This window comes from Salvelinus alpinus, chromosome 18 (genome assembly GCF_045679555.1).
Source record: "Salvelinus alpinus chromosome 18, SLU_Salpinus.1, whole genome shotgun sequence".
NCBI lineage: Eukaryota > Metazoa > Chordata > Actinopteri > Salmoniformes > Salmonidae > Salvelinus > Salvelinus alpinus.
In genome coordinates this window covers 11,767,766-11,780,760 of record NC_092103.1, presented here as the reverse complement: position 1 = coordinate 11,780,760, position 12,995 = coordinate 11,767,766, and the positions used below count along the sequence as shown (strand labels likewise).

At 42.3% G+C, this 12,995-nt stretch overlaps 1 protein-coding gene across 3 annotated transcripts in view; it reads right to left on the bottom strand.

Annotated features, from left to right (window-relative positions):
- Positions 1 to 320: 320 nt before the first annotated feature.
- Positions 321 to 12,995, bottom strand: part of LOC139543759 (phosphatidylinositol 4-kinase alpha-like) — a 40,706-nt gene continuing 28,031 nt past the window's right edge. For 2 of the 3 annotated variants that reach the window (XM_071350139.1, XM_071350141.1), the window contains exons 44-51: positions 11,824 to 12,001; positions 11,576 to 11,680; positions 10,852 to 10,977; positions 9,295 to 9,415; positions 6,404 to 6,563; positions 6,198 to 6,287; positions 6,024 to 6,107; positions 321 to 2,120 (exon numbers count right to left, since the gene is read on the bottom strand). In XM_071350139.1, the coding sequence (XP_071206240.1) occupies positions 2,069 to 2,120; positions 6,024 to 6,107; positions 6,198 to 6,287; positions 6,404 to 6,563; positions 9,295 to 9,415; positions 10,852 to 10,977; positions 11,576 to 11,680; positions 11,824 to 12,001 (916 nt within the window). In that variant the 3' untranslated portion in view covers positions 321 to 2,068. Of the gene's footprint in view, positions 2,121 to 6,023; positions 6,108 to 6,197; positions 6,288 to 6,403; positions 6,564 to 9,294; positions 9,416 to 10,851; positions 10,978 to 11,575; positions 11,681 to 11,823; positions 12,002 to 12,995 lie in introns of those variants that run through there. The other variant, XR_011668757.1, reaches the window with a different exon arrangement.

The following is a 12,995-nucleotide window of genomic DNA, read 5'->3' as shown; positions in this document are numbered from 1 at the left end:
GCATCTGAGGACCTATTTTAATACCACTGCCCCCCCCCCCCCCTTCAGCCCAGCTCACCACGAAATGATGTTTGAAGTCATCAATTAAAAAAGGTTACATAGGCCAGTTGGCAGGGGATGGGAGCAAATGCTTTGAAACAGAAGAGTTGCTGCCTGAAAATACTCACCGTTGTTGATCTTTTGGAAAGCGGTTTTGGACAAGTGCAAAATGTTTAAGTACAGTAGAGTAGCACCTGTTCTGGCAAGGATAATCCCACACCCAGGTCTTAATGACAACGTTTCAAAACAGCAGAAGTAGATAAAATGACACAGACGTCAAGTGTTTGTAGCTGCAACTGGGGTTTATGTTTCAGCACTCAATCACAGTTATACATGGGGGGGGGGGGGGCTGTAATGTGCTCTCTACTAAGATTCTGGAAACGTGCACACACAGAGAGATTGATATGGTAGAACTTAGACCTGAAACCACAAAAAGGTGCAGACAGTGGCTGACAACAGAGGACAGTATAAAACAAACATTAAATCAAACGACAATAGTCCAATCTAAAGACTACAGCAATGGACTCAGGCTTGTACAACTAGGGGTTAATAATGTAACAGCTCTTATTGGTCTGAAATGCGTGTCTTGTTAGTTATCACAAACACGCCGTAATTTCCTTCATATTACAAATCTGTAATACATACATAGGATATTTCATCTTATACATCCAAGTAAAATACCCTTAAGTTAATTATAACATATCCATTCAGAACAAATATAATACATACCATTCTAGTCTAAAATGATAAACAGATGTAAGATTCATTATCTTTACAGACTATCAAGGAAAACATCTCCATAAAAGGCAGAACATTTAATACAACACGACAGCAGGGTTTCTGAAGGGATAATGACAGCAATCTCATATGTTGACACACATTAAGACGGTAACATCTTGCATAACATCAGAGGAGAGTAGTTATGTAATTACACTTCTGTTTGTGCCAAGGATTAGAGAAATGGCTTTTTGGGTCTTCATAGTTATCATTATCATCACTACCATCATCAAAATACTAAACCCAAATCCTGGAGATTCAAGTAGAGGGTCGAAGGTGAAAATCTTTCTTTGTACAGAAAGAGGAATGTCTCCAAATAGAAATCACACACGTTTAAGACAGCTACTAAATCCATGTAAGATGTTAATACTAGTAAAGGTCTGGTCTTGAGACATGCAGAGTTAGTAGGTTAGTAGGTAAACAAACAACATTGGTTTATCCTAGACTGGACCCAACCACCTTGTAGCTGATACGCGCGCACACAGAGTCTTGTACAGCTAACCTTGTGGGGACACAATTCAGTCCCATTCAAAATCCTATTTTCCCTAACCCCTACTCTTATCTTAACCCTAAAATTAACCCTAGCTCCTAACTCCCCTAGAAATAGCATTAAACCTTGTGGGGACTAACAAAATGTCCCCAGTTGGTCAAATATTTGTTTGATTACTATTCTTGTGGGGACTACTATGCTTGTGGGGAATACTGGTCCCCACAAGAATAGTTAAACAAGTCCACACACACACACACACAATGTTATTGACTCAAGACAGATATAGTCACTAGCGCCACCATTAGAAATGTCCCCCGAGAGAAGATCTACTCTTATCGCTTTTGACTACTAAAGACACCTGCAAACACACACACACACACACACACAGTATTAGTATATGATTGATATGTGATATGTATTATGACCGTGAGATTTGCTGATTGTATTGGAGTTCAGTAACCAGTTGTGTGATTGCCTTTCGCAGGAATCGACTGGTTAGTTGGTTGGTTAGTTGATTGATAGGTTAGTGTGAATTCTCTAGTCTGGTGTAACAACTCTTGATCAGGGTCCAATCAGGTGGGTGAAATACGATGATCTATAAAGTGCACAAGATGCTTGATGCTAGCTAGCTGAAGAGAATGACTTTGTACAGGACAACCTCTGACCTTACAGACAGGATCAAAAGCAGAGGTTACTGCATATATAGGGAATAAGGACTCATATCAGACAGGTCCAAGTATGTGATAAAACTGCAGCAGGTCTTCAGTATGGGATCTGGTTCTGGTAATACTGCAGCATATCGTAGGTCTTGCTCCTGAATAAAGACAGAGAAAACAGACAGTTAGCATGTGTATAGACAGTTAGTTAGCATGTACAGTTGAAGTCGGAAGTTTACATACACCTTAGCCAAATACATTTAAACTCAGTTTTTCACAATTCCTGACATTTAATCCTAGTACAAATTCCCTGTTTTAGGTCAGTTAGGATCACCACTTTATTTTAAGAATGTGAAATGTCAGAATAATAGTAGAGAGAATGATTTATTTAATATTTTACTTCTTTCATCACATTCCCAGTGGGTCAGAAGTTTACATACACTCAATTAGTATTTGGTAGCATTGCCTTTAAAATGTTTAACTTGGGTCAAACGTTTCGGGTAGCCTTCCACAAGCTTCCCACAATAAGTTGGGTGAATTTTGGCCCATTCCTCCTGACAGAGCTGGTGTAACTGAGTCAGGTTTGTAGACCTCCTTGCTCGCACACGCTTTTTCAGTTCGGCCCACACATTTTCTATAGGATTGAGGTCAGGGCTTTGTGATGGCCACTCCAATACCTTGACTTTGTTGTCCTTAAGCCATTTTGCCACAACTTTGGAAGTATGCTTGGGGTCATTGTCCATTTGGAAGACCCATTTGCGACCAAGCTTTAACTTCCTGACTGATGTCTTGAGATGTTGCTCCAATATACCCACATAATTTTACTTCCTCATGATGCCATCTATTTTGTGAAGTGCACCAGTCCCTCCTGCAGCAAAGCACCCCCACAACATGATGCTGCCACCCCCGTTCTTCACGGTTGGGATGGTGTTCTTCAGCTTGCAAGCCTCCCCCTTTTTCCTCCATACATAACGATGCTCATTATGGCCAAACAGTTCTATTTTTGGTTCATCAGACCAGAGGACATTTCTCCAAAAAGTACGATCTTTGTCCCCATGTGCAGTTGCAAACCGTAGTCTGGCCTTTTTATGGCGGTTTTGGAGCAGTGGCTTCTTCCTTGCTGAGCGGCCTTTCAGGTTATGTCGATATAGGACTTGTTTTACTGTGGATATAGACACTTCCGTACCCGTTTCCTCCAGCATCTTCACAAGGTCCTTTGCTGTTGTTCTGAGATTGATTTGCACTTTTTGCACCAAAGTACGTTAATCTCTAGGAGACAGAACGAGTCTCCTTCCTGAGCGGTATGACGGCTGCGGGGTCCCATGGTGTTTATACTTGCGTACTATTGTTTGTACAGATGAACGTGGTACCTTCAGGCATTTGGAAATTGCTCCTAAAGATGAACCAGACTTGTGGAGGTCTATAATTCTTTTTTCTGAGGTCTTGGCTGATTTCTTTTGATTTTCCCAAGATGTCAAGCAAAGAGGCACTGAGTTTGAAGGTAGGCCTTGAAATACATCCACAGGTACACCTCCAATTGACTCAAATGATGTCAATTGACCTATCAGAAGCTTCTAAAGCCATGACATCATTATCTGGAATTTTCCAAGCTGTTTAAAAAGGCACAGTCAACTTAGTGCATGTAAACTTCTGACCCACTGGAATTGGGATACAGGGAATTATAAGTGAAATAATCTGTCTGTAAACAATTGTTGAAAAAATTACTTGTGTCATGCACATAGTAGATGTCCTAACCGACTTGCCAAAACTATAGTTTGTTATCAAGACATTTGTGGAGTGGTTGAAAAACGAGTTTTAATGACTCCAACCTAAGTGAATGTAAACTTCCGACTTCAACTGTATAGCATGTGTATACACAGTCAGCATGTACAGTGCATTCGGGAAAAGCATTCAGACCCCTTGACTTTTTCCAAATTTTGTTTTGTTACAGCCTTATTCTAAAATAGATTAAATTAACACGTTTCTCATCAATCTACACAGAATACCCCATAATGACAAAGCGAAAAACATCGTAAAAAAGAAATAATAATCTACATTTATTAAAAACAAAAAACAGAAATACCTTATTTACATAAGTATTCAGACCCTTTGCTATGAGACTCGAAATTGAGCTCAGGTACATCCTGTTTCGATTGGTCATCCTTGAGATGTTTCTACAACTTGATTGGAATCCACCTGTGGCAAATTCAATTGATTGGACATGATTTGGAAAGGCACACACCTGTCTATATAATGTCCCACAGTTGACAGTGCAAAAAGAGCAAAAAACAAGCAATAAGCTCAAAAGGAATTGTCCGTAGAGCCCCGAGACAGGATTGTGTCGAGGTACAGTAAGGGAACCAAAAAATGTCTGCAGCATTCAAGGTCCCCAAGAACACAGTGGCCTTTATCATTCTGAAATGGAAAAAGTTTGGAGCCACCAGGACTCTTCCTAGAGCTGGCCGCCCAGCCAAAGTGAGCAATCAGGGGAGAAGGGCCTTGGTCAGGGAGGTGACCAAGAACCCGATGGTCAATCTGACAGAGCTCCAGAGTTCCTCTGTGGAGATGGGAGAACCTTCCAGAAGGACAACCATCTCTGCAGCACTCCACCAATCAGGCCTTTATGGTAGAGTGGCCAGACGGAAGCCACTCCTCAGTAAAAAGGCACATGACAGCCTGCTTGGAGTTTGCCAAAAGGCACCTAAAGATTCTCAGACCATGAGAAACAAGATTCTCTGGTCTGATGAAACCAAGATTGAACTCTTTGGCCTGAATGCCAAGCGTTGCATCTGGAGGAAACCTGGCACCATCCCTACGGTGAAGCATGGTAGTGGCAGCATCATGCTGTGGGGATGTTTTTCAGTGGCAGGGACTGGGAGACTAGTCAGGATCGAGGGAAAGATGAACGGATCAAAGTACAGAAAAATCCTTGATGAAAACCTGCTCCAGAGTGCTCAGGACCTCAGACTGGTGTGAAGATTCACCTTCCAACAGGACAACGACCCTAAGCACACAGCGGCTTCGGGACAAGTCTCTGAATATCCTTGAATGGCCCAGCCAGAGCCCGGACTTGAACCCAATCGAACATCTCTGGAGAGACCTGAATATAGCTGTGCAGTGACGCTCCCCATCCAACCTGACAGCGCTTGAGAGGATCTGCAGAGAAGAATGGGAGAAACTCCCCAAATACAGGTGTGCCAAGCTTGTGGCGTCATACCCAAGAAGACTCAAGGCTGTAATCACTGCCAAGGGTGCTTCAACAAAGTACTGAGTAAAGGGTCTGAATACTTTTGTTAATGTGATATTTCAGTTGTTTATTTTTGATATATTTGCAAAAATTGCAAAAAACTGTTTTTGCTTTTTCATTATGAGGTATTGTGTGTAGATTGATACTATTGAATCCATTTAATAATGGTTGTAACATAACAATGTGGAAAACGTCAAGGGGTCTGAATACTTTCCGAATGCACTGTATAGCATCTGTATACAGTTAGTTAGCATGTATAGCATTTGTATACAGACAGTTAGTTCGCATGTATAGCATGTGTATATAGACTGTTAGCCGGTATGTATAGCATGTGGATATAGATAGTTAGCATGTGTATAGATGTTTCTGGTTATTGAGATGGGGTTATTGGAGTGAGGGAAGGACCTAGAGACTGGAAAGGGACAGGGCCATAGAGTGAGGGAAGGTGCTAGAGACCGGAAAGGGACAGGGCCATAGAGTGAGGGAAGGCGCTAGAGACCGGAAAGGGACAGGGTCATAGAGTGAGGAAAGGCGCTAGAGACTAGAAAGGACCTAGAAACTTGAAAGCACCTAGAGACTGGAATGGGACAGAGCCATAGAGTGAGGGAAGGCGCTAGAGACCGGAAAGGGACAGGGCCATAGAGTGAGGAAAGGCGCTAGAGACTAGAAAGGACCTAGAAACTTGAAAGCACCTAGAGACTGGAATGGGACAGAGCCATAGAGTGAGGGAAGGCGCTAGAGACCGGAAAGGGACAGGGTCATAGAGTGAGGAAAGGACCTAGAGACCGGAAAGGGACAGGGCCTCTAGTGTTACCTGCTGCTGAGGAAGCAGCTCTGGATGACCTTGATGATGTAAGCGGCCGCCTCCTTCTCACTCATACTGGGGTTGAACCGCTGCCTGTGATCCCAAACACACATTCAGAAATGGTCAAAAGAGACTTTGCAAAAATGTAATCTATGCGCCCATGCAGTTTATTGATGTACTGACTTGAGCAGTTTGATGGTCTGTCCTCTGAAGCATGGTAGTCCAGTGTCCAGCATCAAAGTGACCAGAGACACCACCGCGTCCATGTAGGGCCTGACGCAGAGAGGAGACAAAAAAAACAAAATAAATTCAGATTAACCCAAAAGAACGACAGTTTAGATGCAAATAAGATTGAGACACACCCACCAATAAGATTGAGACACACTTACCTGACAGCCAGGTACCCCCTGACACACATCTCCATGAACCATTTGAAAGGAGTGGCTTCCATCTTGCCTCCCATGATCATCACCATCTCATCAGTCAGCTTGATGTCCGGCTCCCAGCCCAGGTTACCACCAGGAGAACTCTCAAACATGAAGCCAAAGTCTGAAAGTAAATGTGTTTTTTTTTTAGACAACTCATATACAGTGTGGGACTAAAATGATTGACACCCTTGATAAAAGATGAGCAATAAATGACTGTATAAAATAAATAAACTCAAATACTGAGCTGTATTGGATGTAAAAACAATTTGGGAAATTGTATTTTATACTAACACAATTACTCAGAGAAATAGATTTTGTTTAAACAAGTAATATTCGTTTTTCCTAAAAAAGATATGGGTCAAAATTATTTACTTTCCCTCTCACCATTACCCATAACGGGAGGTTAGCATGTCTTGGGGGTATGATCTGTGACCCTTTCTCACTCATAAGGGCTGATTTCAAGGTTTTACTACTAACCTACAAAGCATTACATGGGCTTGCTCCTACCTATCTTTCCGATTTGGTCCTGCCGTACATACCTACACGTATGCTACAGTCACAAGACGCAGGCCTCCTAATTGTCCCTAGAATTTCTAAGCAAACAGCTGGAGGCAGGGCTTTCTCCTATAGAGCTCCATTTTTATGGAATGGTCTGCCTACCCATGTGAGAGACGCAGACTCGGTCTCAACCTTTAAGTCTTTACTGAAGACTCATCTCTTCAGTGGGTCATATGATTGAGCGTAGTCTGGCCCAGGAGTGTGAAGGTGAACAGAAAGGCACTGGAGCAACGAACCGCCGTTGCTGTCTCTGCCTGGCCGGTTCCCCTCTCTCCACTGGGATTCTCTGCCTCTAACCCTATTACAGGGGCTGAGTCACTGGCTTACTGGTGCTCTTCCATGCCGTCCCTAGGAGGGGTGCGTCACTTGAGTGGGTTGAGTCACTGACGTGATCTTCCTGTCTGGGTTGGCGCCCCCCCTTGGGTTGTGCCGTGGTGGAGATCTTTATGGGCTATACTCGGCCTTGTCTCAGGATGGTCAGTTGGTGGTTGAAGATATCCCTCTAGTGGTGTGGGGGCTGTGCTTTGGCAAAGTGGGTTGGGTTATATCCTGCCTGTTTGGCCCTGTCCGGAGGTATCATCAGATGGGGCCACAGTGTCTCCTGACCCCTCCTGTCTCAGCCTCCAGTATTTATGCTGCAGTAGTTTATGTGTCGGGGGGCTAGGGTCAGTCTGTTATATCTGGAGTACTTCTCCTGTCTTATCCGGTGTCCTGTGTGAATTTAAGTATGCTCTCTCTAATTCTCTCTCTCGGAGGACATGAGCCCTAGGACCATGCCTCAGGACTACCTGGCCTGATGACTCCTTGCTGTCCCCAGTCCACCTGGCCGTGCTGCTGCTCCAGTTTCAACTGTTCTGCCTGCGGCTATGGAACCCTGACCTGTTCACCGGACGTGCTACCTGTCCCAGACCTGCTGTTTTCAACTCTCTAGAGACCGCAGGAGCGGTAGAGATACTCTAATGATCGGCTATGAAAAGCCAACTGACATTTACTCCTGAGGTGCTGACTTGTTGCACCCTCGACAACTACTGTGATTATTATTATTTGACCATGCTGGTCATTTATGAACATTTGAACATCTTGGCCATGTTCTGTTATAATCTCCGCCCGGCACAGGCAGAAGAGCCTGGTTCCTCTCTAGGTTTCTTCCTAGGTTTTGGCCTTTCTAGGGAGTTTTTCCTAACCAACGTGCTTCTACACCTGCATTGCTTGCTGTTTGGGGTTTTAGGCTGGGTTTCTGTACAGCACTTTGAGATATCAGCTGATGTAAGAAGGGCTTTATAAATACATTTGATTTGATAATTCACGATTCATTCAAGATTATTCATAATCATGGTAGCATCCACATTAATTTAGAAGTGTTAAGAAACATTATGTTCTTATTTACAATAAAAGTGACTCCAAAATGACACAATACATGACTTACCATTAATTTCTATTGGGCACAAAATACATCAGAAAAACAACCAAAACAAACCGCAAATGCATCCAACAAATATTAAACTTTTGACAACTTTATTTATAAGAATCTTTAGGGGTTCTAACTTGAAATATACTTATTATACTTATTCCAGTCACGATATTATAACTTATTGATTACGTCACATGTATTCTATTGGTGTTAGGGGTCAATGAAGAGTGAATAGGAACTTTGTGAATGGAAATTTACTGTGAGAGAAAAGGAAAACAGTATATGACCCCGGTCTGTCGAGTAAGGTGAACAGGATGTCACTGATAAACATCATGGAGAAGTGACTGGATAAAGAGGAACTGATACGAGACTGTTTGACCAGAGCAACAGTTGGGCAACACATAAGAAGTTCCAAGAAGTTGTACCCCTACTCTCGTCATGACATATAAATGGTTGTTCGATCATGTGCAAAGTGTGCTTGCAGCTGAGGCACGCAGTGGGTTGAATAAAATTGGTCTGAGCTTTCACTAGTCGTCCGTTTGAGTCTTCACTCTGTTTGTACAATCATTTTGGCCCCTACCTTTTTGATAATTTTTTTTTATTACTTGTTAAACAAAATCTCTTTCTCTGAGAAGTTGTATTAGTATAAAATAATATAATTCTCCCTTTTTTTTTTGCATACAATATACCTCAGTATTTTAATTATTTCTCATCTTTATCAAGTGTCCATCATTTCAGACCCCACTGTAAATTAAATTAATATCTTTATTGTCCCAAAGATAAATAATGTGTCCCTTGCTACATTAAATTAATGATTGTGTGGATGAGGTTAAGGATGACTGATTGTGTACCAATATGGACTATGTTATGGATGATTTTGTACCTATGTGGATGAGGTGTCCCTTGCTGTCCAGCATGATGTTCCCGTTGTGTCTATCTTTGATTTGCAGCAGAAAGAGCAGCAGGCTGTAGGCTGCCATACTACGGATGAAGTTGTACCTCGCCTGGAAAGTGTGGGCGACGGAGAGAGAGAATAGGTTGCGCCTTCTGTGCACAATGTTGGTGAGGTAAAAGACTTGATGTATACTAAGGCAACTGTTCAATTTTAAATGTCAAGAGACACACAGTGCCTTCAGAGAGTATTTTGTTGGGTTACAGCCTGAATTCAAAATCGATTAAATATTATTTCTCTCTCACCCATCTACACACAATATCCCATAATGACAAAGTGAAAACATGTTTTTAGGCATTTTAGCAAATGTATTGAAACTTAAATACAGAAATATCATTTACAGCTGTGAGTCTTTCTAGGAAAGTCTAAGAGCTTTCCACACCTGGATTGTGCAACATTTTATATTCATGCTCTGTCAACTTGGTTGTTGATCATTATCAATGCTAGACAACCATTTTCAGGTCTTGCCATAGATTTCCAAGTAGATTTAAGTTAGTTTTAACTCAACCACTCAGAATCATTCACTGTCTTCATGGTAAGCAACTCCAGTGTAGATTTGGCCTTGTGTTTTAGGTTACTGTCCTGCTGAAAGATCTCCCAGTGTCTGGTGGAAAGCAGACTGAACCAGGTTTTCCTCTAGGATTTTCCCTGTGCTTAGCTCCATTCTGTTTCTTTTTTATCCTGAAAAACTCAGTCCTTAACAATTACAAGCTTATTCATGACATGATGCAGCCAAAACTATGCTTGAAAATATGGAGAGTGGTACTCAGTAATGTGTTGTATTGGATTTGCCCCAAACATAACACTTTGTATTCAAGATAAAAAGTGAATTGCTTTACCAAATCTTTTGCAGTATTACTTTAGTGCCTTGTTGCAAACAGGATGCATGTTTTGGAATATTTGTATTCTGTACAGGCTTCTTTCCTTTCACTCTGTCATTTAGGTTAGTATTGTAGAGTAATTACAATGTTGTTAATCCATCCTCAGTTTTCTCCTATCACAGCCAAACTCTGTAACTGTTTTTAAGTCACCATTGGCCTCATGGTGAAATCCCTGTGCTGTTTCCTTCCTCCCCGGCAAATTAGTTAGGAAGGATGCCTGTATCTTTGTAGTGTCTGGGTGTAGTGAGTCCATGCAACTTATTAAGGAAATGTTTACTCCTGAACATATATAGGCTTGCCATAACAAAGGGGTTGAATACTTATTGACTGAAGACATTTCAACTTTACATTTTTTATTAATTAGTAAAAATCTCAAAAAAACTAATTCTACTTTGACATTATGGGGTATTGTGTGTAGGCCAGTGACCAAAAAAATCTCAATTTAATGATTTTTAAATTCAGGCTGTAACAACAAAATGTGAAAAAGGTTAAGAGGTGTGAATACTTTCTGAATGGACTGTAAGTATAGTGCTAAATAAGTGAAAAAAATATCACAGTGGGTCAGGTCAGGGATGAAGGTTCAGGGGTTGGGGGACAGTCATCTCACCTTCTGAAAGGCCAGAGTGGACTCATCTCCGTACTGGTTCCTGAAATAGTCGTACATCCCAAAGTCCGTCTGTCTGCCCAGCTGGTCACGGGACTTACAGTCTGGGATACACTCGATCACACCACACTGGACATCGAGAAAGATACAGGGAAACCATTACTGTGATGCTACACAGCACAGAGTAACAAGACAAAGGGTAAGGTCTAAGGCCTAGGGTGTAGACCACCCCAACTTGTGAGCAAAACATTTTAGCGGCCCCCCTCTTGACAGCGGAAAGTAAAAATAGAAGTTTTAGAGCAGATTTCTGCGATTCTACACATTTTAGCATGGGGCGCAGAGAAGATTTTACAAGTTTCTAACTAATTTCATGCAAATCTAAAAATGTTGATATGGGGCAGAGAGAATAATTAAAATGTTATTGGTCACATACACAGATGTTAATGCGAGTGTAGCGAAAAATGCTTGTTTATATAGTTGGCCTAGACTAATTTACCAATAAAAAAAATCTTTGCCGACATGCTGATGCACGACAAAATGTTGAAATTACACCTGGTGTACTCCACTATTCTAACTCTGAACAGTAAGTTGAGATTGCGACAGGGTGAAAAAAAAAAAAAAGTACGGTCTCAACTTACTGTTCGGAGTTAGAATAGTGGAGTACACCAGGTGCAATTTCGAAATTGATCCGTGGGCCTGCAAAAAGGGGTGTAGAGGGTATTCTTACCCCGGGGGCAGTAGCCACCACTCTGTAGGGAAACACAAACAGATCCAGTCCCACCAGCTGGAAGATGTTCTTAAACAGACCAATGATCTGGAGAGCCAGCATGTCCTGGAGGGACGAAGAGAGAGGAGGGAAAGAAAAGAAGGTATGGAGAGAATACAATTATCAAAAAATGCTGACATTTTGTGTTGTTTTTAAAGTGCTGTGTGTAAAATATGCTTGTGGTGTGTGTATGTGTCTGTCTGTCGTACCTGTCTGCAGTCGTCGCCCACTTTAAAGATGGCAGCTTGCCAGACGATCCTGCGAGCTACTTCTTCGCTGTCCTCCACGTCCTGGGAGTCAGTCTGACAACGCAGACCCTCCTTCTCCAGCTCACTGACCCCACAACGCTTCACCTTGAACTTAGCTAGGTACGGGGCCTTGGCAGCACTGGGGGAGACCAGAGACAGCAGTCAGATATACAGTGCATTCAGAAAGTATTCAAATCCCTTCCAATTTTCCACATTTTGTTACGTTACAGCCTTATTATAAAATGGATTCAATTAATTATTTTCCTCATCAATCTACACACAAAACCTCATAATGACAAAGCGAAAACAGGTTTTACGAAATGTATTAAATATAAAAAAACTGAAATAGCTTATTTACATAAGTATTCAGACCCTTTGCTATGAGACTCAAAATTGAGCTCAGGTGCATCCTGTTTCGATTGATCATCCTTGAGATGTTTCTGCAACTTGTTTGGAGTCCAGCTGTTGTAAATTCAATTGATTGGACAAGATTTGGAAAGGCACACCCCTGCCTATATTAGGTCCCACATTAGACAGTGCATATCAGAGCAAAAACCAAGCCATGAGGTCAAAGGAATTGTCTGTAGAACTCCGAGACAGGATTGTGTTGAGGCACAGATCTGGGGAAGGGTACCAAAAAATGTCTGCACTATTGAAGGTCCCCAAGAACACAGTTGCCTCCATCGTTTTTAAATGGAAGAAGTTTGGAACCACCAAGACTCTTTCTAGTGCTGGCCGCCCAGCCAAACTGAGCAATCGGGGGAGAAGGGCCTTGGTCAGGGAGGTGACCAAGAACCCGATGGTCAATCTGACAGAGCTCCAGAGTTCCTCTGTGGAGATGGGAGAACCTTCCAGAAGGACAACCATCTCTGCAGCACTCCATCAATCAGGCCTTTATGGTAGATTGGCCAGACGGAAGCCACTCCTCAGTAAAAGGCACATGACAGCCCGCTTGGAGGTTTTCCAAAGAGCACCTAAAGGACTCTGACCATGAGAAACAAGATTCTCTGGTCTGATGAAACCTAGATTGAACTCTTTGGCCTGAATGCCAAGCGTCACGTCTGTAGGAAACCTGGTACTATCCCTACGGTGAAGCATGGTGGTGGCAGCATCATGCTGTGGGGATGTTTTTC